A 26,199-nucleotide genomic window follows, 5' to 3' on the forward strand; every position below is an offset into this window, starting at 1 on the left:
ATACTTACATTAAAGATAGTAATCTACATAAAAATACATGTTGTGAATAAAAAAATAACGAAATGTCGAGCCTTCTAGTCAGAGAGCTGGTTGCTAGAATAATATATGTAATGACCATCTTTGTGAAAAAAATATAATTAACAGAATATTTATAGTACCAACCTAACTAGTATTTCTATAGTGCATATTTATTAGAACTATTAGCATAGTATTACAATATTTGTGCTAGAACATTCGAAAAAAGAACATCATGTTTTAATAATAAACTCACCCAAAATGACAGGCAAAAAAATAAGTCTAATGTATGTACTAAATTTTAAATTCAAATTATCGTCAATAGTGTTAAACAATAATCTTGATTTTAATATAGAAAATATCACACAGAAAAAATAAATCATATAAAATTCATCGCAATGGCTCTCTAATTATTCGCATTGACATTTGGAAATACCCTTGATACTTATATTTGGACTTCCTGGTAGTACCAGTAGTACGCATATAATACTTTCATAATCCATTATACTGAAGGTAAATATCGACGAGAGTGCTCATTATTCTAATACAATTAAATCTAATAAAATTAATTTACATACAAAGGAGACTTTGTATACCGTCTGCTTGAATACAACAACCAAGTCCAACTCGTGTTTCACTAAGCTACCACTAAACAAATTTCCTTGGATTAGTCATTCAAAAATATTTGTTTTGCATTTCAACTTAAAGGGTATATAATATTTATATGGTAGTAAACCTACGAATTGCAACGCATGTGCATCACGGTGTATTCCGTGCTGACCATGGCGTTGACACTACAGACGATGGATACCATTTATCATTTATAATTCACATTACCAGGTGGATTGGCAGTTAGATTGCCATTCCATGTAGTGTAAAAAAGTAAGTCTTACTTTTGCATAGATAAAATAGATATCAGCAAGAGTTCATTAAAAATTTAATAAACACTTTATTGTTAGAAAAAAATTTGATTCAGCTATTCTGTGTAACGATTTACATTTATTTTGTAATAATAATAAATTATTACGTCATAATATATAATATACTATATTTTGATAAGCTTTTTAGACCGTCAATGACTTATATAACACAGGTACCAACCATATGTCCGCAATCGTCGCAGTAGGTATACAGTTATGACGTGAGCTCTTATACAAGATCCTTTCCAATTGTCCACGACAAAACAAATACATAAAATTACATATTTCTGACCACGTCTCGCTCATATAGTGATTTTGGTACATATAGATTTTAGACAGCAGTATCCAGAGTTCACTGTACAATCATTATTTTGTTACCACACTATAAACCATCTTAATTAACATAAAAAAAAATTACCATCTTCTATAAGCTAGAGATTTTTTCCACTTTCGATGAGTGCAATAGAAAGCGGTAAATTCTATTTTGTAATCATTTAAAGGATTATTTTTAATAGATATTTGTCTGATAACACTAATAATACATAATGATTTTTATATATATGAATAGTAAGGTAAATGCAAATTATATACAATTTTCGTACAATTGTAATATACCTTTTGTAATATTCATAAATATGCTGGTGCAATTCCACGCAATTATTTACGCGCATTTTTACCATAAGCTCACAGATAAATACCTATTTATTCATTATAAACATACTGTGGATTATCATTATATTATAATTATAAGAATTACTAGGTTTCTTTGTTCTTTTTATCATATATTATTAGTAAAGTATTTACGGGCAGAAGTCGCAGTTGGTATTATTATGAATGGAAAGGCGTTGTGGTTATAAAAATGAAACGTTTGCCTCTTATCCATAAGCATAAGTTTATGAATTAGTTTATGACTGGTAGGTATGGTGGTTATGCAAGAAGCCAGAAGTCCATTATTCTGGTGTACCTTACTTTAGTATATTGACATTGCATAGGTCATTAACCTTACAACGCCATGATACACTTATGGTATTATATCAATGAATGTAATAGATCTAGCTAAAGAGCTATTTATAGTTTAGACTTCCAAAGTGGGAAGTTCTTCTGAATGTTAAAAATACTGCATATTTTCTGTAATAAATCTGTAACCAAGACTGGCCTTTGTCTATTTGACGCTCCTGTAAAATTACTGACGACGTTTTTACCATTGGCGACTAAAAAAGGTCACCATCCTTTACTGAAACACTCTTGAGCATCTTTGAAATTATCTACAACAGCCATTACGTGTGATTTTCGAAGAGATTTCTCGAAATTTCTATAGAAATGGGAGATAATAGGTTCCGCGCAGGTGAACAAACAGGAAACAGCAAATTATAAAAAAAGAAATAACCGAAACCACAGGTTACGAGTATATTGCTATTTCACACGGTTTGATATACAATGTAAAGAAAACTGAGTACATGGTCTTTAAGGCGGGTACCAGGTGTCCAACATATATACCTCCTATTATGTTGGATAAATTAGAAGAGTGCATCAATTTAAATACCTTGGTCACCTGGTGACCACCAGCCTTAGAGACGATGTAGATATGGAGAGGGAGCGTAGGGCTTTGTCGGTCCGAGCCAATATCGCCGATTTGCGCGATGTACAGATGCAGTAAAAATAACACTATTTATATATGTACATCGTTGTATTCGGCGAGTCAGTGGTTCCAGTATACTTGCAATGCCTTGCGTATCCAATTTAATAATAGTTTCAGGTTACTGTTGCGGCTTCCGCGCTTCTGTAGCGCCTCAGCGATGTTTGCCGACGCTCGCACAGATAGTTTTGACGCAGTCTGGCGAAAAAAGACAGCTTCGTTTTTACGTCGAATACGCGGGAGTAGCAACAGTATCCTGAACATGTTTGTTAATAAATTGGATAGTCCTCTCGTGAAAATGCTCTCCGAGAGGACTAGATCATTATTAGTAATTAAGTATTAACATAGTTTTTAAGTACACTTACTAACAAGAATGGATCGCAGTTGTCTGGAAATAAATAAATAAATAAATAAAAAATATAATAAGTTATTACAGATTATATAAGGATTATATTATGTATAAAGTAATATATGTAATATTATTTTATGGATTTTTAAGATTTATTTTTAAGATTTACCCTTTATGTTTTTGAGTAAATAATTAATGATTTTCATTTAATATTTAATAAATGAACATTGATTTAAAATGCAATAGACTGAAGTTGTTACTTACGTATCTTTAATAAGTTACAATCTTATAAGATCATCATTAGAGGGGAAAAAATTTATAACAGTGTGGTTATAGACAATTAATAACGCTAATTATTTTATCTTTTCATAAGTGATTTCAATTAGACGACTAATGTCCTTACAATTATAGCGATAGGTATATTTTGTATTTATTTTGTTTTAATCTACAAAAAAAAAAACTTACGTTGTTTGTCATAAGGAACAATTTTCCAAAGTGTAGTTTTCATCTTCATATCGTCATAGTCGTAGAATACTGACGGATCTGACAAATATTACATATAAAGATCCGCCAGTATTCTACAATTATGACGATATTGTAAGAAGAAGCGACTAAGGAAAAATACAATTAATTTTTAGGGTTCTAGACTATTTTTGATGACTAGTTTTGATTTTTCTATGATTATGCTAAATAGAAACATCAAAACTCCTAAAAACCTTATTTTAACTATTACACTATTTGGCACTTTCATTCAAACTGAGAATTTAGCATTAAAAAAAGAGACAAAATAGTTCAATAGCTAAAATAAGTGTGTGAATTAGTAATACCTTTAACGATTCATTTTTATTTATCTAATTACAGAAATGCAACAGCGCTCCTAGCGGAAAATACATTAATAAGAGATCATATTTTAAAGAACATTTAAAAAAAATTGCTGTATTGGTTCAGCAGTTTCCGAGGTTTGTAATAAAAATAAATAAAAAGGATTTTAATTCAACAGTATCCCTAGCGAAAAAAAATATAATTCGATGCGGATGGTGCTTACGTCACTTGGTGGAATTCGGAAAATTAACTTTTATGAGAAAAGACTGATATTACGATCAATGACCTTTAATTTTTACACATCTGATAATGTCACAGTGCCGCACAACCGGTCAGGTTACAAAATTAATATTAATTTATGATGAAGTAAACCAGTGGAAGAGTATAGAGCTTTAAAACACATACCCAAAAAAAAAATTTTTAACTAATTATAGACATTTTATATTGAAAAGACAGATCTAACATATAAATGATCAAAGCAGAATACCATTATTATAGCAAATATTTTTTATTGACTTTACTAGAGTCAATCAGAATTTTTTTTTCTAATGTAAATAGGTGCTTAGGTCCAAAAATCAAACAATTTTATCTATATGAAACGCCGTACCTAGATATATACATATTGTGTTGTCCAATAGATGAATATATATAGGGGGAAAGGGATTGTTAGCAATGCCCTATCAGGTTGACCTCCACGTGATTCCCCCTGGAAACTATTGTGAACAATTCTTGTTGAATTCGTCACGATGGGCTAACTGACCTGCTTCATCATCCGATAGCGCGGGTAGGGTTACCATTCCATTATCACCCATTAAAAAAAATACATATATACATGTTTATATACACATATATAGTAAAATATATAGTGTTATAATCAAGAGTGTCCATATTTCAAGAACGAAGGGTTGCCGCTTTTTGAACTAAGCATTCAGTACTCAATATGGAAATGGTACCTCTTATAAAAATACAATTAAAATGAACTTTGTCAAATAAAGAATTATGTTATGCCGTATACAAGTTAAATAAAAAAAAAACAATAAATAGGGAATAGGAATCGGTTGAGATAGAATAAAAATATTTGTAGAATGGGATCATAAAGTCACAGGATGAATAACTACGGCAAAATCTTAAATAATTAAATTAAATAGTATAAGTCACAGGATGAATACCTACAGTATAATCTTAAATAATTAAATTAAAAATAGTATATCTGATTGATTTTGGAAAATGAAAATGACGTGTTTTTTTTATGAGTGAAAAGTAACACTCCGCCTGCGCTAATGGGATACGTTGGCGGAGCATCAGTGAAGGGTGATAGATGAGAATGTTATGATAAATTCAATTAATGGCGCGACCTGGTTGTATATAGCAAACGTCTCCATTTAACAATCCCTTTCCCCCAACAATGGTGTGTTGTATAACGTTACGCTCTATAACGCTGTAAATAGTAAACTCTAAAATCTCAGAGAATAGCCATAATTATTAAGCGTGCTGTGCGTGTACAGTGGACATTGTGGGTGCTATTGTATAAGCGATCGGTCGGATTCGGTCGTCTCGTTTCCTTTCACTTTCATCGGTCGACAGCCTCACTGCAAACCTCGGTGTGTACGTGTTGATACATATCATACCGGATTACGGATATCCGATAGTATTAAAAGACGTAATAGAAAGGGTACAGGAATCTGAAAGCTGCCGGTGGGATTCATTAATAACAGTACAAGTAATAGCACTAAACATTCTCTTTGAAGAAAATATTCTGTCAAAATATTTTTTTTTACACCACGAAGGTGGCAATCAATCGTACAGCCCGTCTGCTGTAGCCTATATATGTCTCATGTCTATAGACGACGGTTACCACTTTCCATCAAGTGGGCCGTCAGCTTGTTTACCATTCTAAGTTGTATAAAAAAAAGCCTATAGGCCTATGGGCATCTGCGACACTAGGGGTGTCACGTGCGCATTGTCGACAAAGATGAAACCTTATACACACTTTTTAAAGAACGCCATACTGTAGAATATGAAAATATTTTATTTATGTAACTTATTTTCTTAATATAGATTTTATCAATGGTTTCATTAATCGTAGAGATCTCTCATGAAGCGAGAATATTTAGCTTACTATTTATAACGCTGACCACAGAAAGAAGGAGAGGTTAATTAGTTTATATTTATTACAAGTTTTCTTTCTCTTGCATCGTTGTGTCGTACTTTGTTTCCCTATTCGCCTCTTAGACGATCTTTAAAACAAAAAGCAACGATTTCACGATATGTTCTTTTTCCACATTATAGAACAATATTTACAATACAATTATATTTATTATTGCAAAGTATAATAACAATGGAAAATACTCCATGGCTAGCAATATACCCTATCAGGTCGACCTCCACTCGATTCCCTCTGAAAACCGTCATCATTGATTTATTGTTCAATTTGTCACGATGGGCTAACTGACCTGCTTCATTCTCTCCTATCATCCCTCACTGGTGCCCTGCCACTATATATCGTTAGCGCAGGTGAGGTTACCATTCCATTATCATCCATTAAAAAAATAATAACTTCATTAGTTTAACACAAATAAACGAGTAGATAGGTATGTGACAATTTCGTAAATTAATATGGCGGATAAATGGAATAAGTAATTAACAGAGGTAATATCGAAGCTCCCATTACAATTATGTTTAATGTCAAATAATATTAGTAGATAACGTATGTGATAATGTACGAACGGATGTAGGTAGGTAAAATGGTTCATATTTGGTACAATTTGTTTCAGTTTGCACCTAAATAATACCTGACTACTCCCTTTTACAATAGTATACAGCGACTGTAATCCGAACCTAATTAAACTAAACCTTATATCCAGTCATTAACGTTTACTTTGGTAAGGACTTAAACGATCGCATTTCCTGCCATACCATATCTGATAGCTCTGAAGTTTAAGCTCAAGAAGCGTATGAAATTGGTCAACATCAGCATAAAAACGCTAAACAGTATTTGAATTTAAAATTAAGATATTATACTTTATTCATGGCGTGGATGAAAGGTCAACAAAAAATACTTTAACCGGATTCCGTACAAGTTTTGATTTTTAGAAACTATCACTTATGATAATTATCATCATTATCATTTCAGCCATTGTCCGTCCACTGCTGGACATAAGCCTCCCCCATAGACTGCTATAAAGAACGGTCCTGAGCCACCTGCGTCCACTGTCTCCCTGCAATGCATTTCAGGTCGTCACTCTATCTATAGGGTGGTCGTCCTACACTGCGTTTTATAGTATTTAGATTTACTTTAATTACACAAATCTCAATCAAATTATTATACTTTAAGATAAAAATTTCTGAATTAAAGTTTTTTTTTTTATATTTCGTTTTTATATGTTTACTTATTGTAGAGGTATTTCAATACTAGACTAACATACTAGTATATTGCATTGACTCGAATCAGAATCATTATTTCTGTATTGGCATAGTTATCGTGTGCATAACGTACAATACAAAAGGATTCCACGAAAATGGGAACCCTCATTTTTTAAATCATTTTTATTAAACATATGCATAGTTTTAAATATACTCTCGGGATTAAACTCGATGAAAAATTTGCTGTAAATAGTACATAAATACCTGCTCCATAAAATTAACTTTACACATAAGTATTTAATAAAATTACTATTTATTATTATTTAAAAAATATGTTATTTTATTTCTATTTTAGAATGTCAAATAGTTATGTTTATTATTAGACATATATGTCCGCAATCTTGAATAATATATATACTCGTACATTGAATACACATATATTAAAAAAAAACTAGTCGCTATAGTATAACTCTTGATCTTTTATTTATCATATCTATATAAATATCATAAAATTATAACTACACCATGTTTGTATAGGAAATATTTAATTTATTCCTGAAAGACGAACTTATTTGGTGTAGGTCCAACCCAAAAATGTACGCGTATGAAATTGTGAGGAAAAGCTAGTTTGAAATAAATGCCATTTTTTTTTTAAATAACTTAACACAGCCTGATGGAAGAAAGGGATTGTTAATAATTAGAATGAAACTGTCCCATTGGATAGGTCACATCAGGTCGACTTCCACGCGACTTCCCTGGAAACCATCGTAGTTGTTTCTTGGGTAATTCGTCATAATCAGCCAAACTGTCCTAATTAACCTTCATCTATCATCCCTCACTGGTGTCCTGCCGACGTATAGGTACCATTATTACATGTGGGGTTATCATTCCATTTTCACCCATAAAAAAATATAACCTATTTTAGTTAAAGTAGTTACCTTATTAATATAATAAAATTATAACTAGACGATATTTGACTTGGAAATATATTAATAAAAAATTTTAAGCACCGTTTTTAGAAATTTTGTCTATGTTTGTTTGTTTCGACATCGCTTAAAAACTAAGCACCAAGTTGGACACGGTTCTCACAGTTGTATTCCTGAACTTAAAATCTGGTGTATGTTTTATTTTGGTACACAATTTAGGAGAAGTCTAGTTTTTGCCAGTGGTTTTCCTGCTTCTGAAATCTATGAGAACGAAGTAACGGGCAAAAACTAGTAAGCAATAAAAGTGGATTGTACACTTTTACTCCAACAATTTGGCAAAAATATGATAATTTCGTTACTGATTACGTAGATTTACCTTAGAAGACTTGTTACATTGACCCTGTTATTTATTTAACAACTACTTTTTGTCTGCGTCTCTGTACGCCTAGATTTTAGAAGTAGGTTTCATTGTTAAAATAAAGCAGTTACGCTACACTTAGTTACGCTGTTTTTGTCGCGTAAAAAGAAAAAAAACAACGAAATAGATCACTTTCTGGTGTTTCAAGATAATACATACACTAGATTTTTAGTTAAATCTTTAAAAATATGACGAAATTGCGCCTAATTTACTGTAGTACTTTTATGGTATACCGCAACAGATATACAGATGGATAAAATTTCTAAAAATAATTGTTTTAGATTTCTGTTGCTCTCATAAAGCCCCCTTATGTAATGTTTTCTTGTTTTTGACATTAATAAGGTATAATCAATTAATACTCGTTATAGAATAATATTTATTTTATTTAACACTGAATTTAAATAAATAATGATTAACAATAATATTACACGGATTGTGCAATACCTATATTCAATTTTATACATGTTTAAACGAAACAAAAAAAAGAAATAAGTAGGTAAGTAATAGAATTTATTATATTATACTACATATACTTATACACGTTCATTTTTTAAATTTCAGTTTCAACTATAACCTTGAATGGGAATGAATGAATAAAAACTCTTAACGTACAATGGAATGTATAATATTTATATTTTATTTCAATATAAATATTATACAAATGACGTGTTCAATGCTATGTAGTATCTTTACCAATGTATCTTACTTTTTTTGTATACTCATACCTATAGATGCATTGATTAGCCAATAATAATTATAATAAATTGTTATTTTAACAAAATAGAAAAATATTTGCATATACAGATGACTGTACTTGTATGGAACACATCCCAGTAGAGCATTTTACGAAATTCATTTAAGGTATGTTCAAACATTGTTGCCAGTAGCGATTCATTACGTCATATCTATGCCAGTTCACGCCTGCGAGGGAGTGCGCCTCATCTGGATAACTCTGTAAAAACAAGTATCAGTTAATTTTTTTTTAATAATAAAAAAATTATATACAAGTATATTAAAAACCCTACTGACGTTAATTGATACTGGTGACCAAAAATTATATCAATGGGTGTAGATTTCTTTTTAAAAATTTTTAGGAGGATTTATGGCTACCTACTATGGAAGGTTATGAAATTTCTGGGAGCAATAGTGGTGGTAAATTTTCGAATGTTGGCAGTCACACACATACTAATAGTAGCGGATTTCAATAAAATGATTTTATCCAAATAACCAAGGTATTCCGCAAGATTATACCCAGTTCAGTAAAATACTTACTAAGAATTGCCAGGTTGCGATTTGCCTGTACAATATCTATTGCAAACTTGATGGTTTCCTATTTATTATCCTGCTGTTTGAAGTAGATATGTAAAAATTGAGTAAAATTGAGACGAAAAGACAGGAAAGCTGATTCTGGCTTATAGCTTCAGTAAAAGACAATCCAAAATTCCTTCAATGATATAAAATATTCTTATTTGAAAGATTATTTTTTATGACTACCACATGTTCCAGACATGTCTACAATATTTAATTGAATGGCAAATGTATTTTATTGTCTTGAGAATAATACGGCAAAAAATATTTAAAAAATAAAATGTACGTTACAATAGATTCCTTTATTTGTTTTTTAAATGAAAAGTATCTTTATGCAATTATATACATTGCCAGATGCGATTTTTATTTCTACCAAACTACCAAATATTTTTTCTCCTAATTAATACGTGTTCCTTCACTTTACCTAATTACAAACTTGTTGCAGATTTTTTATTACGTTTTACCATGTAACCACTACGTAAACGACAAAAAAAGAAACTCCGATCTCTACTCTAATGTCTTCGCCTCATAAAGTAATATTAAACATTAGGAAGGTAGTAACTTCTTCTGGTAGATTCTATAGACCTATATACTGCTATATATTGTTTACAAATACCAAAACTGTCAAAAAAAGATTTGTACCTCATAACTCCGTCAGTATAAACCAATTAAGAAAAATCTTTTTTTTTTATCTAAAAGAAAAATTACTTTCAGATTGGTCTTACAGATACTTTAACAGAATCAATTTAGTAGTTTAGTTTTTAAATTAAAATAACTGCTTGGCTACGACTGAAGTCACCTTTTGTGTGAAACAACATCTTAAATTATTCTCTACAAATTTCTTCCAACAATTTTTACTCAAAATTGCGTAAAAAATACCTAATCATTACTTCTCTATTATATCATGTCGATAAAGCGTATCGTGCTACGTCAAATTATAAAAACTTCTTAACACTTCTATTTTTCTATAACTCCACATAGCAAATAAATAAGATTGTGTTTCATAAAAAAAATAACTATATCTATATTTATAATAAATCTGTAGAGGGGTTAATTCTGTACATGAAATATATTTCCAAAATAACTATCAGGGAGTGATTAGTGATCGAGACTGATGCCAAAAATGTAATCAGTAAAAATTTTGTCTGTCTGTCTGTATGTTCGTTATAGAAACAAAAACTACTCGACAGATTTTAACAAAACTTGGTACAATTATTCTTCATACTCCTGGGCGAATTATAGTATACTTTTCATCACGCTACGATCAATAGGAGCAGAGCAGTGAAGGGAAATGATGGGAAAACGGGAGAAGTTACTCCATTTTTAAGCTTCCGTCGCATGTGCAGCTTTAATAGCTACTTTTTAAAATGTAAAAATGTCCACCCGTGCGACGCCGGTACGGGCCGCTAGTTTGTAATAAAACCAATTATTTTGATATAAAAACTAAAATACTGAATCTATTTTGATAACATTTGATAACATATGTGCTCATATAATAACACATATGCTCTCAAATAAAAAAAAAAAGAATTTTCCAAATCGGTTCATAACTGACGGAGTTATGAAGTAACAAACATAAAAAAACAACCGAATTGAGAACCTCCTCCTTTTGGAAGTCGGTTGATTAAATATGATATATCTCAAGGATGTTTGAAATGTGAATGCTTTATTTAGATCAACAATAAAAAAAAAACCATAAATCTGTATGTCTCAACGAATCTTGAGAAACACGTTGAATTTCCTGCGTAGTGGTTACGAATATAAAATTGAATAATTTTTTTAATCTATAATAATTTCCATACTGGAGATATCAAAATACAATTTAACAGCACCTGTCGTTTCTAGTTTCTTATAATTCTGGTCGGGTCACTTGCGATATTTGTACGCAAAGACTAAAAACAACGTAAATTTAAAAGAAATATTAAAATTTAACTTATTCACAAATGTCAGGTTGCACTTAATTACCTCGTGCTGACCAAACAGTATGACATAATATTTTTTTTTATTTAGTATAATAATTATATATTAATTTGTAACTGGATAATGGCCGTATATGGGGTTTTGTTACTTTTGAAATTCACACATATAAAGTAGCACGCAAAAAGCTAGCATATTTATATAAATAAAAATCAATTGCCAATTATGTATAATATATAAGCCCACCACTTCAGAACGGTTGCGTTTATTTGGCTATATATTTTTTTTTATTTAAAGGTACAAACTGTTTGAATCTTTTTAAGATAGATAGATGGGTTTTTTAAGAGTTTGCTGTACAGATATATGTAGCTGTTTGTCTTCGCTATTTGATACGGACGATGGGACACCCGAAGTGAGGGGAGAAAAGGGCGATTGGGGTAACAAATTGGAGTAAAATGTAGGGTAGTAGGTAGTGTTTTGTATATATACACACACACACAAACACACAATAACAGCAGATTCATTGCTCGCGTCCGTCCGTAACAGTGGCTTCAGGTCGCAGGCGTAAACCAGTCTATCACAAAGCTATGGCTCATTTGTATCACTGCGATGCGATGGCGAAATGTTACCTATTTTTTTTTCTATTTTCTTTTGTATTTTTCTTGTTACATATTGTCTTTTAATTCATCTTTTGATTAATTTCTTTAGTTATAAAAGTCCTGTTAATTTACTTTGAACTTTTTTATTAATGCAAATAGGTTTAAAAAATAAATATAAATTCTCAAATAGACCCGTATCTGTACCAAAGATACTTCATATTCCCAATAATGGTATTGTATTATCTGTGGTAATGGCAACTCATGAGTGATACCGTAGTCTTCATAATTAATTCTTCGATGTCCTACCATTCATATCGATTACCACTATAATGAAACTTGATACAAAAGACGGGCTTAATTCAATTTACACATATACAACTTATAAAAAAGTTATTTACCATTTGCCTGAATGGTATATCTAGCTGCTGAAGCGCTCGCAGCAGTTTGGCTGCGTTCTGATAGTGCACATTGTCGTCAGCGTTGCCGTGAATTATAAAGAAGTCATGCCCTCTCAGTTTCTCAGCCAACAATGTTATGTCGCCGTTTTCGTAGCCTGATAGATTGTCTTCTTCAGTAGGCAGCCCCATGTATCGCTCCGTATACATTGTATCTGAATAAGTAATGAAATGATTAAGCATTGAATGAAACGATTTGTACACAAATACCATCATTTCCTATAACGAAATAACCGATATATCCCACGTGATTCTCACGTGGGCATGGATTTCTCATTATAAAAAGAGAATACAAAATTAGTACTGAAATGCTAGCGTACTAACATATTAAAACCAATTAAGAAAACCTCAAATAAATGTTCACTCTTTCGCAATTGTTTTTTGTGCATTATTTTTCTTAATATATTCTAAAATGAATAGAAAATCAGCACGTTACACTCATATTCCATCATAACATTGTAGGTAGCGCTTTTTAGATATCAAATTTCTAGACTGCATCATCATCATCGCCATCATCATATCAGCCTTTATTTGGCCACTGCTGAACATAAGCCTCCCTCTTGAGGGGTTTTACCAGTAATTGCCTCGCTTGGCAGGAAGGTTGACAACCACAGATAGGCTTTGGTGATGTTTTAAGAGGGACGCTGCTAATCGTCCCTCGACCGTAAAGTTCCTTTAGTCGCCTTTTACAACACTTACAGGAAAGAAAGGGATGACTACACGGCAGGCCGTCTATGTTCTATATAAAACATATTAAGTTACCCACTAAATTACAAAGTAACTAACATTTATAAATGATCCAAATTATAATATTATTTGGAAAAATGACAGGTTTGGCCTGGGATTCAATATTGAGAATCTCAAAGCGCAATATTTCCAAACCTATACGACAACGTAACTTTCAAGGAATGAGCATATTACTATTTAAAAGACCGGCAGCAATCTTCCAGTACTGCGGGTGCTCGTAGGTAGTCACTTATGATCAGGTGAGCTGCATGCTCATTTACCTTCTATGTTACAAAAAAAAGCTTCTCCAACTGACCCGATACTGCTTTCCATATCAGAAATATATTTAAAAGATGAACTTTGCATGAATGCTGTCCGTGAAAAATCTCATACGTCATCTAGCACCGCCATATAGCGTGACAACTTACTGTAATATATCCACGAAGTAACAAGGGCCGAAGCAACACCGCACCTGAACAGATGCTCTTCATCTTTGATGAGTGTCAGCAGAGTTGCGTAGCCACCGTAACTGTGACCCCAAATGCCGATACGATCGCGATCGATTGCTGGGTATCGATCCAGGACTTGTCTGTGAAGGTAAGATCAAATATTTTACTATTGAATATTATTAGTATTTGGCAGAACAAGTTTCGCCTGTTAGACCTAACTTTGTAGGGAAAAGGGGTTGTTAGTAAAGGGACAAGTAACTGCCACTTCTATCAGTTTGACTTCCATGCAAAAACCATTGTGTTTATCATATCATCATCAAAAAGGGTTTTTGCCAGTTATTGGCACTCTTGGCAGGCGAATTGGCAATTGCAATTGAGTTTTTATTATGTTCTAAGAGGGACGCTGCTGCCCATACCTCGATCAATTAAGTTCCCTTTTGTGTTTAAGTTCTGGTTAATTTCTCACGATGGACTAACGGACTTAACTATTATCTATTCCGTTACTCGTAGTACGTTTCTCTATTTATATGTATTTTAAGAAGAACACTTCATCATCATCATTATTTCAGCCATTATCCGTCCACTGCTGAACGTAAGCCTCCCCCATAGACTGCCAAAAATAACGGTCCTGAGCCATCAGCATCCACTGACTCCCAGCAATGCATTTTAGGTCGTCAATCCATCTAGTGGGAGTCGTCCGAGTTTGCATTTGCCCGTACGGGGTATACGTAAACGAAGAGTACTTATTTAGAATTTATTAAATGTTGTATTCTTATAATATGATTTTTTATGAAATAAAATAATTAAGATCCATAAAAAAATATTTCGTATACACATCTTTATGATTGCTAAATTGAAATAAATTATTTATCTGGGTCACACACTGATACAGTTACGAAATGTTAGTTTTAAGTAGGTATCTTTAGATTACCAAATTTGATCTCTGACAATTTTTGTTAATAATAATAACTAATAATAATGTTGTAATATATTAATAAAAGTTCGAAATAGAACATTACATCAAACGGTGAATGGATGATAATGGAATGGTAATCCCGATTGCTAACTATATACGCTGGCCAGGCACCAGTGAGGGATGATAGGTGAGAATGAATAGGCTGGTCAGTTAACCCATCGTGACGAAATCCACAAAAATAAACCACGATGGTTTCCTGGGGGAACCGCGTGGAGGTCGACCTGATAGGGTATATTGCTAGCATCGGAGATGTTAGACCTTCATTCCTAACAATCTCTTCCCCCCTTACACCAAGCGGTTTGACAAGTACAGAATTTTTAATGGCTGAATTAGCGTACAATATAAACAGTTTGACATTAGTTCAGAAAATAAAATAGAAAAGCTATTAAATATTCAAAGACCACGTTATTTTAAATATACGTAATGTTAATAGAGATTTTTAATTTTTAAAATATAATTAACCGTTGAGTTTTTTATAGTTTCTTCCCAACAGAGAACTTCCCGAAACTACTGTAGAATCAGAAAAAATAACGATTTAAAATTAGTATAAGACTATTTAAATAAAGTTTTGTATTGGCTTTTAATTAAGATAGAAAAAGAGTGAGATAAATGCATAGTTATAACAGACAAATACAGCGACAGATTAAAGAAACATTTGATGTGGTGATGTATCAAAAGGTGAAGAGATTATCCTAAAATCGTGGTAAGGAAAGAGCTGCACCTAATAAAAAATGAGTGAACATACCTGAGAATCACCAAGTGGTCCTCTATCTCCACAGTACCAAGTCTGTTGTTCAGTGAATACAGAATATCTTGGCCGTTGAGACCGGCGCCGCGGCCGTCCGCTATCATGTAGATCGCATTGTGATTTGTTGTAATATATGAATGATATCCTAAAAAATCATATTTGTATAGTCACAGTGTAGTCATGTAAAGTGAAAATGAATTATAAGCATTTTTTAATAAAAGTAATTCTGCCAGTAAAACTGAACACCAAAGTAACTACTCGAAATATGACAAAAATAAAAAGGGATACTTTGTACAAAAGTCGTTTACTTAGATACTTTTTTGGCTACCTTAAAAGGACAAAGCAGTTGTGTTTGCATGGCTGTGTTTCAGTTTGAAGGGTGAGATATGGCGTGAATTTTCAGGGTACAGAGGAATAACACATAAGTCCTCAGGAATGGCAACGCATGGGGGGTATCATGGGCGAAACAGTACATTCTGTTATATCCATGGTACTGCTTATGTCTATAGGCAACTGTTACCACTTTCCATCAGGTGGGCCGTCAGCTTGTTTGCCATTCTAAATTGTATAAAAAAAAAACTTTAATTTTCCGTGATTCTTAAATGTTGACCGAGGATGTAAGGCAACACCATGTAAAATTTCATTTAAATCGGTCCAACAATCTCGGCGATTAGCCTGTACGAACAGACAAACAGACAGAGAAACAAAAAAAAAAGATAAAATCTTGTGTTTTATTTCATTTTTAGGGTTTTTTTTTCTACAGACAGACATTCGACCTACAGTTAGTACAGTTTTATTATATGTACAGATAACAGTGTTTATCTAATACTTACCAACTGTAAATGTATCATACACTGTATTGGTATTAGGGCCGGAGTATACGTAGTAGATCAGGGGGTACTGCGTCGAGGTATCATTCAAATCGACGCCGGGTGGAATGTGCAATCGGACAGGCGCTTGAATACCGTTCTCCAGTGGCACCGTGAATATAACGCTTTCCGGACGAGACTTCTCAACAAGCCGTTCTCGCACTATACTGTTTGTCTCCCATACATAAAGAATTGCATTGGTCTAAACAAAAGAAATTAGTTGTTTTAAAATAAGCAGAATGATGATAAGCAATTGATAATCTGTTATTAGTTTTTTTTTTTCTAATGGTAAAAATTGGAATTGTAACTTCGCCTACGCTATCGGTATATGCTGACAAAGCACCAGTGATAGATTAAAGGTGATGATTAAGGCAGGACAGTTGGCTCATCGTGAAGAATTCGACAAGAATTAACCACGATTATTTCCAGGGGAAAAACGCGTGGTGTGGGGTGTTATCAGGGGGGTGTTAGACCCCATTACTAACCAACCCTTTCCCTCTTCATCACTAGTACAATTCATCTAAATAGATATTACCAAAGGGTAATATCTATTAAAAAAAATATGCAATTGGTAAAAATACCAATTTTAACAATCTGTATTTTGTTAATCATATTAGTATTATAAATGTAAAAGTTAGTAAAGATGAATGTATGTATGTTTGTTAGCTTTTCACACAAAAACTACTAAATGGATTTAAATTATATTTGGTACACAGTTTATATCCTAATTTAACACATAGAATATTATATGTACTGATACGCGCGGACGAAGCCACAGGAAATATTAAGTGTTAATAAAACACATTATCATCAATTGTCTTATATTCAATCATGAGTGTCACTATATGAGTGTACATTTGGTTCTCAAAGCAGGATACTTTTTGTTATGAGAAACCTCGGCACGGGTTTAAGCCTGGGTTGTGTCAAAGTGTAAAAGTTAATTTACCGAAAATAATTCGATCAAAAATCAAATCTAAAACGTTTTTATGCAATGTATCTGGCACTAACATTTCACCATTATACTCAACCAATATATATTTCAACAGTATACTCTGTTATGTCCATGGTACTGCTCATGTTTATAGGCGACGGTTACCACTTTCCATCAGGTGGGCCGTCAGCTTGTTTGCCATTCTAAGTTCTATAGAAAAAAAAATAAATAAAAAAAAATAACACGTTAGTTCTACACCCTATCGTAGAGGAAAAAGGATACTGGGGTTAAGTAACCCTACACGCGGTCACCCAAAAACTAAATCATCATTGCTAATTCATGTGGAACTCATCATTATGAGCCGATTAATCTAACTTTATCCTTAATAATCATCCTTTTCTGGTACACTGCCAGCTTAAACCGTCAACATAGGTAGAATTACTATTCCTTTTTCATCCCATAAAAAAGAAAGGGTACATTACTAAAAATGGGGATTACTAATAATCACCTTCTCTACTTTACATTAATATGTTAAGATAGTTTACTCACCACACTGGTTTGTAACGGGTCGACTATATAAGTGGCTGAGGGTTCATTGGGCGAAGAACAGGTGACAGACAGGTATCTACCGCCGCGACTCGCGGTGGCCGTAACCCAAGTGCACGGTCCTCCCTCTGGCAGCTGAATGTTACAGCTGATACACCCGTCCCTCGCGCCCCCACGACGGAGTTCAGACCGCCACTGACTCCCGGGAACCGTGCGTGTGTAGTAACTACGCAGTACAATTTTTTTATATAACAACAGTTTGTCTGATGATAAACAGTACCTAATGAATGCTTACAAAAAGAAAGTAAGCAATGATACAGATATTGAATAAAAAAGCAAATTGAAAATTTTGAAAAAATATTATTTTAAGATTATAATCGTGCCTGTTTCCAACTCCGAAGAAACTTAAATAGCATGGTTTTTATATGAAAACCCCATACTGCTTTTTTTAATAATTTTATATTCATCCTCTGATGTTAATAGATGAATACGCCTTCGCATATACCTATATATATATATATATATATATATATATATATATATATATATATATATATATATATATATATAACGAAGGCTACCTAGAAACTCAACACCAGAGAGCTATATTTGCAAATGGATGATAGTAGTATAAGAAACAGGAACAGAAGGACCTCAAGAGATACGGCCTTGCCCATGCATTGTGTTATTGAATAAGTAGCTTTATTTTATTGGCTTTGACTGATTTAATAAATGAAAAAATCTGATCTATGAAGTGAAGATCAGTATGTGTCGTAGTTCTTCGTTGTCATTGTATGTATTATATAAATCGCGTGTAGGTATATAATAAACACATCTCTAACTTTTTACCTACAACAATCTTCAATATTTTTGATTGGACCATCATATTCAATCAATATCGTAGACACCTGTATAAAATTATTTTAATAATGTAATATTTATCTTCTTATTTAACTTATGTTTTGTTTTTTATTTAACTTTCTTTTATATGTTTAATTTTTAGCACTAATAATTGTAACCGAATGGCTTTGTTGCAGTCGCATTTATTATTGGATCATGCTGTGTGCACATGTTGTGGCAAGTTTACCTGATCAATACATTAATGTTATACTTAAAGTTTGTATTTGTAAACTTCTGTTAAGGGCGCCAAATAAATAAAATATAATAATATAAAATTAAATAAAATTTCTGTTATCCTAAAAGTTGACAGATAGAATGCTGAGTTAAATCCGCTTTTGCACTAATAAATAATTATTGATTACAATACAAACTGAAACAAAAAGCCACTCCTGTGACTCAGATATGGTATAATTGAGTATTGTAGCGTGCATGTAATTTTATATCACTTACAAATATGGACCGTCCTCGTTCACCCCGACAAAACTGTTAACAGTAGCCAATCCCGGTGTTATTGAACTGGATTCGATCTTGTTGCCGATTCTCAAGCTGAGGTAGAGATGTTGCCATATTCTTCCATCAATTTGAGGATGGGACCAGCGGGTGGACACGTAGTATGAACCATCGCTACTAAATTGAGGCAATGCAATCGGAACCCAGCCATTAGGTTCCGCTCTTCGTTCATCCTGTATTTTAATTTAAAATAACACCTATTATGAAGAAAATATGTATTGTCTTATATACCTATCCCAGGTAGTACATTATTCCAAGTATTTTATTTAATTTACTTTTTATTATATACCTACTAATTTTTTGCTCGCTACTTCTTAAGCGTGGATTTCAAAAGCAGGTAAACCAGTGAAACACATCACTTTTAGATGACGTATAAATATAATCATATGACCGATTTTTTTTATATCACTGAGGTGGCAAACAAGCATACGGCCCACCTGATGGTAAGCGATAACCGTAGCCTATGAACGCCTGTAATACCAGGGATATTACGCGTGCGTTGCCGATCTAATTTTAAGTTACACCTTTAGAAATACAATTGAAAACCGCTTTCAAGAAAATACCTACTGCATTTTTGCGTGATACCGGAACAAACATACAAATAGACAAAATTTCTATAAAATATTGTCTTGGCATCTATTTATTTTATTAAGACTCCTTATATTTTTTTTATTATCTACCACATGTTAACATGTGTAACATTATGTTCAGACATTATCTAGTTACAATTTAATTACATTAGTAAAACTTATAAATTTATATTGAAGTAAATAAACCTTTTAAAATAATAAAATTATTAAGTTTTATTTTACCCGTAGGTAAAATAAAACTTTAAAATAATAAAATGTCTAATAATAGTGTTTACTGATTTACATATATAAAATCCAAATAACAATATAAAATAAAATTTCTATCTTGGTTGTGTCGTAAAAACCTATGTTGATCTCGGATTTTTCTTCATAAGAGAAGGATTATTACCATCACGCTGACCAGACGAATCGGCATGGGAATTCTATTTCGAATTATTCTTCGTCTACATTAGTATTCCATGTTTTTACCCCTCAGTTATCTGATACAATATTCTTAGGAAAATAGTGTTGGTACTTTATACTATAATTTCGTAACCTTTCGAATTATTTATAAACTAATCGCAACGTGTGTGAGGCAGTCAGAAAGTGGTCACAGGACTTTCGCTTTAGTAAATATAGATCTACCGAAGGTGTAATCCTTTTGTTTATTTGTTTACATTGCTCTTAGCGCCTTAACGGCTGAACCAATAATTAAAAATTTTAATACAATATGGAATAGAGAAGGAAATAGGCTGCTTTTAATCCCGATTAGTGAGCATATTCGAATCACGCGGATGAAGTTACGAGCAAAATCTAGTATTTTTTTTTACAACACAGGAGACAAACGAGCATGCGGCTCCCCTGATGATAAGTGACTACCGCCGCAACAATTATTAATAATACATATAGTATTAACAAAATCCCTAAACTTATGTTGGTTTCATATATCCCTACTCATAGTTGCCTACTAGATAATAATAATGGCCTTAAATCCGAGAAAATTAACATACTTATAAAAACTCTTCATTTAATTATTAATTAGGTATAATTGTCATCAAAGTCACAAAGAAACGGTCAAATTATAATATCGACTATTTTTATTTTTAGAAACCATATTCACTTACAACATAATCGCTGATATTGAGCACGTTGTAAATTCTAAGAATAGTGTAATTCTGCCGCCTGTTAAGCCAGTGAACAGCGATTTCATTATCGGTGGGCCATGTCACTCCACCGAGTATGTGGTCTTCGGTTACCTCTTCGGGAGCATTCAACCTCAAGAAATTCAAATTATTATCTTCAACCAGAGAATTGAGGTCAACTACGTATAAACTTACTGAAGGATTCACACGACCGACCTAAAACAATAATTTTAATAAGTTTAAGCTACAAAGATTTATAAAAAATGTTCAGTAAGTAAAATTACAGCTACAATATATTATTATAGTTATTAGAAGACGCTGTAGCACATTAAACATTTGAATCTCAAACTACAAAACAAAATAAGTAATTTTTTGTGAGAAGACTAAAAATTCCCTCTGTGAATAGTGAGTTTGACAATGATAATTTATACTATATTTGAAAATTTATATATTCATTTATATATGATATAGACCTTATCTTAACAACCCATTAATGTTCCACTTCTGGCCATGGGTTTCTCTTTATAAGAAGTACATATAATTACAATTTCGCTGGCTAGGCGGTTTGAGTTGGATTATAGAGATTTATTTCAGGTTCTTCTTTCGTTGTACTAGTAACATATTGAGCTTTGTTCCCTTAGTCGGTGCTGTTCTATAGGTAATGGTTACCACATTTCACCCAAATGACTCCCCAGTTTGTTTGCTTAAACTAGTTCACTGCGTTAATTAAAAAATTTCACTCAATACTTCTTTTTACAGTAGAAACTGCCAAAATATCTACTGTCATCCACACCATTCAACACTCAAATAGTGTTCTGTAAAGATAATTGACGGTAAAAGGGACTGTTCCATCCTAAAATATTGGATGGGACAGGTTATCAATGCAAGAGCGTCATGACCGTTCATTTATTAACATAGGTTAAACAAATACATATATAACTAACAAATTGGGCCTTATGTTGTCTAAATAAATAAATATTATTATTATATAACTACCTACTTCAACAAAATCTAATAAAATCGATTGTGTAAGGTTCAGTACATTACATATTCGACTTTGATCATTATTAATAAAGTTGGATTTTCAAAGACGAATTGTACCTTAGGATATTTCAGATGATACAGCTCAGGGTAAAGATCGTCTGGGTCCGACGTGCCCGTGTAGTGGTAATACGAGTAAGTTTCAACCTCTGTGTCATTGAAACTAGCAAAAGCCAAGTAAGAACCATTCGTAGAAAACCAAGTAGCTTGTCCTGTGTACATGACATCCTCTGTAACAAGTAGATGTATATTAGCCACTATTTATCGTCATACTACCTTTCACTATTTAACGGAGAACAGCTCCCTATATGGGTTCTATTAGGTTAATCACCATGAGGTCCAAGAAAACCATCTTAGGTAATTATTGTTGAATTTGTCACGATGAGCCAATTAACCTGCTTCATCCTCACCTATCATCCTTCACTGTTGCCCCGCCAGTGTATAGCGATAGTGCAAGTAAAATGAGTTACTATTTCATTTTCACCCAATTAAAATATAAGTTAGTAAAAGGGACTAGCTGCCCCATTACTAAAAATATACCTTGTCAAATCAATTTACCACCACGTGTTCGTCCCTAGAAATTATCGTACATAGCCATTAAATAATTCCTGGTGAAATCATCACAACGAGTCAATATGACCTAACTTCACCCTCACCTGTTATTCTCCTGGTACCAATTATTAGTACTATGTTTCATCGCTTTGTAGGCTTAATCTTGACTCTTTTTTGAAAAATAAGCTTAATATTCAGACATCTCGATATTTTAGTATCCCGAGCATAGGTGTATTTAAAAGGGCGCCGGGTGGGGTGTGCTCACCTCAAAATTATTTGGTGCCCACCACATGATGCAAAGAAAGTTTAAAAAAGACATGTCTAAAAGTACATATATTCACCTTTTTTAAAAAACTAGGCGTACCCCGGAAAATAACCTTAAGAACCCCGAGGTTCTTCCCGCAAGAATAAGGACAATAATCTACCTATCTGTCAAATCCTACCAAATCCGTACAGTCGTTTTTGAATAATTGAATAACAAACACCCAAAGATTGCGGAGAAGGGTTTGTTAGCGAATGCGAACTACCAGTCACATTGCTAGCAATATACCCTATCAGATCGACCTTTACTTGGTTCCCCCTGGAAACCATCGTGTTGAATTCCTGGTGTATAACATCACAATGAGTCTGTCATCATTCATTGGTGCCCCGCCATACCCGTATACCTTTGGCGCAGGCAGTATTTATTTATTTATTTATTTAACTCTTTATTGCACCATAAATAAAAATATAAAATGACAAGTGAATAATTCAAATGAAATACAGTAACATAAATACAGATTGAAATATACACATAAAGGTACAAAAGGCGGTCTTACCGCTAGGGCAATCTCTTACAGACAACCTTTAGTTAAGGGAGAACAGATAGAAAAGGGCAGGTGACGCAAGAGTGAATTAATAATTTTCGTGCATAAAATACAGTATTTACCTTTAACTCTCCATTGTCTTCCATTAAAAAAATTCAAAGATTTTTAGTAACTGACATTAAATAATAATATAATTTCAATAGATTTCCAAATTAAGTTTGTCGTAAGTACCTTCATACACCCAGTCTGTGTGTCCGTTGTATATAACTCCGTCTATGCCATCGTCTGTGAGTTTTATTGGATTGATACTGTTCTCAGGCAAATAATACAAAGTGTTGTTCAGCACATAAGCAAGTGAGTGTCCCCGGCCGAAGATACAAAGCTGCAAGCGTTGGTGACCAGCTATCTCGAATATATCACTAAAAAAAACAAAAAGCGTATTACATTCAAGGACCGATAAATTGTACGTAACAAGCTAAAATTATACACAATATCAAAAATAATATTTATTACCGACCTGGGTGAACAGCACATAGGTGCTATTGTATGTGTGCTATAGGCGCATATGTGCTATAGGTGCATTGTAAACACAAATTTTCAAAAAATCCCGTATTAAAAACCGTTGCATGTTTTCAAATTAACGGCTATACTAAGCCAGTGATAATAATTTTACTAGTTAAAATAAGTAACTAGTAAAATTACTAATGCAGAAGTTGCATTAGTATATAAATAAATGACCACTACATATATATATATATTTTTATGCAACTTAAAATGGTAGACAAGTTAACGGCTTTCCTGATGAAAAGTAACATGAAAAATATTATGGATATCGCAGAATATCCTGTTATGGGCATTGCATTCTTAAGACAGGATTCTCTACGTTATACTAATACTTTGCTTTTGCCTACGCTTGAGAATTATGATGATATGCCTCAACCCTATAATTTCACTGTCCTTTCCTACACATCTAAAGTAGAAGTACGAATATTTCTTACGAAATTTCAGTTTATACTTCAGTATAATATAATAGTACAGTAAATCGAAAAATGGGCAGCAGTGTCCCTCTTAAAACATCACCAAAGTCTGAGGTTGCCAACCCGCTCGCCGAGCCTGAAAACTACTGGCAAAACCCCCCCATTAGAGGAAGAGGCTTCAGCAGTAGACAGCAGAACGGCTGTTATGATTATGATGATATAACTTACAAGGTAATACAGCAACTTACTTTGTTTCAATATTGTAAAGCGTATATTTGGCCGTAGTTGAATATCGATAGACCTAAAAAATAAATATGATTATTTCCACAACTTGCCATAAAAAACAATTATGATGATGATGATGAGTGGATATCATCATAATTGTCAATATTCAGTGATGACAATCAGAGCAAATAAGATTTATATCTGTAAGTAATGGGTAAGTAAGTATATAACCATTAAATTGTAAACTTTAATAAATTGACGAATGATCTAATACAGATTTTACTATGATTATTTATTTTATTAAGTTATATTAAAAACAGAACAGCTTTCGAAGCATATTATATTTTATATTTCAAAACATACCTACTATTTTTTTTTTTTCAGAGAGTATCTACTGTATTTAGATTATACTTACGGGTACGTTTAGAGATACAAATATTACTTTCGTTTGAAACTTGATGGATATAGTAAAAATCGTACTTACCTTCAATAATTTAAAATTATATTCTACAAGAAAAGTACTTTAATGGCGAAAAACCCAGTTATTTCGATTTAAAAATTAAGCTAATCCATCGATTTTGATTAAAAATTTATGAGACCAATCTGTAAGTATATCAATGCTATCGCTAGAGCCAAGTTTAAGGTATGGCAAAAAACTTTTTGGTAAGGCAGAAGCCATAATTAAGTGATCACAAAGATTAAGTGAATCTGTCTAATTTTCTTGTAGCCTTTCATTTTAATGTAGGAAGATGGGTCTTTTAAGGTAGAGCATTGACCAGAGACAATTTTAATTATTCGTCACCATCCTAAGGTTGCCTGAAAGAGATCACTATTTAGCGATAAGGCGCCCGTTGTTGCCTATTTATCTTGCTTTTATGTAATTAAGTATTAATTTTGTTTGTGTATATATTGTTAATTTTTATAATCTGTATTTATTTATTTATTCATTAGTACAAATATGTATACATGGCGGACTTAATGCTAAAAGCATTCTCTCCCAGTCAACCATAGGGAAGTGTCAGAATACTCGAATACTGTATCTTCAAAGAATTTGAATGAAACGATAAAGAATTTTTATTCATTCATTCAAACTTAAAAAAATACAATCGATGTGAAACCGCCTTCTTTTGAATTTGGTCGGAAAGTATAAATTGCAATATGAGAAACAGTTATGGTCAGGATGATAATAGAAACATACGATCCTTTTCTCAGGGGGGAAAGGGATTGTTAGTAATGGAGACTGAGAATCCTATTACTAGTAATATATCCAATCAGGTCAACCTCCTCGCGGTTCTCCCTGGAAACTATCATGATTAATTCCTGATGAATTCATCATGATGGGCTAACTGGCCTGTTTTCATTCTCATCTATCACCCTTCACTGGTGCTCCGCCAGCATATCTCGTTAGCGCAGGCGGGATTACCATACCATTTTCACCCATCAAAAAAAAAGATCCTTTTCTCATCTAGGAATATATCAGACCATTTTTTTTCATACCACGAAG

The 26,199-nt window shown here is 32.7% G+C and overlaps 1 protein-coding gene across 1 annotated transcript in view; it reads right to left on the reverse strand.

Annotated features, from left to right (window-relative positions):
* Window positions 1-8,811: 8,811 nt before the first annotated feature.
* LOC113516731 (uncharacterized) overlaps window positions 8,812-26,199 on the reverse strand; it is a 30,171-nt gene continuing 12,783 nt past the window's right edge. The window contains exons 13-23 of the mRNA XM_052901987.1: window positions 24,719-24,771; window positions 23,725-23,912; window positions 22,196-22,365; window positions 21,077-21,310; window positions 19,324-19,556; window positions 17,977-18,199; window positions 16,461-16,698; window positions 15,625-15,772; window positions 13,883-14,043; window positions 12,672-12,883; window positions 8,812-9,401 (exon numbers count right to left, since the gene is read on the reverse strand). Coding sequence (XP_052757947.1) covers window positions 9,306-9,401; window positions 12,672-12,883; window positions 13,883-14,043; window positions 15,625-15,772; window positions 16,461-16,698; window positions 17,977-18,199; window positions 19,324-19,556; window positions 21,077-21,310; window positions 22,196-22,365; window positions 23,725-23,912; window positions 24,719-24,771 — 1,956 coding nt within the window. The 3' untranslated portion in view covers window positions 8,812-9,305. The remainder of the gene's footprint in view (window positions 9,402-12,671; window positions 12,884-13,882; window positions 14,044-15,624; window positions 15,773-16,460; window positions 16,699-17,976; window positions 18,200-19,323; window positions 19,557-21,076; window positions 21,311-22,195; window positions 22,366-23,724; window positions 23,913-24,718; window positions 24,772-26,199) is intronic.

The sequence above is a fragment of the Galleria mellonella genome, unplaced genomic scaffold, assembly GCF_026898425.1.
Source record: "Galleria mellonella isolate WM207_F2 unplaced genomic scaffold, CSIRO_AGI_GalMel_v1 utg83, whole genome shotgun sequence".
In the NCBI taxonomy this organism is placed as follows: domain Eukaryota; kingdom Metazoa; phylum Arthropoda; class Insecta; order Lepidoptera; family Pyralidae; genus Galleria; species Galleria mellonella.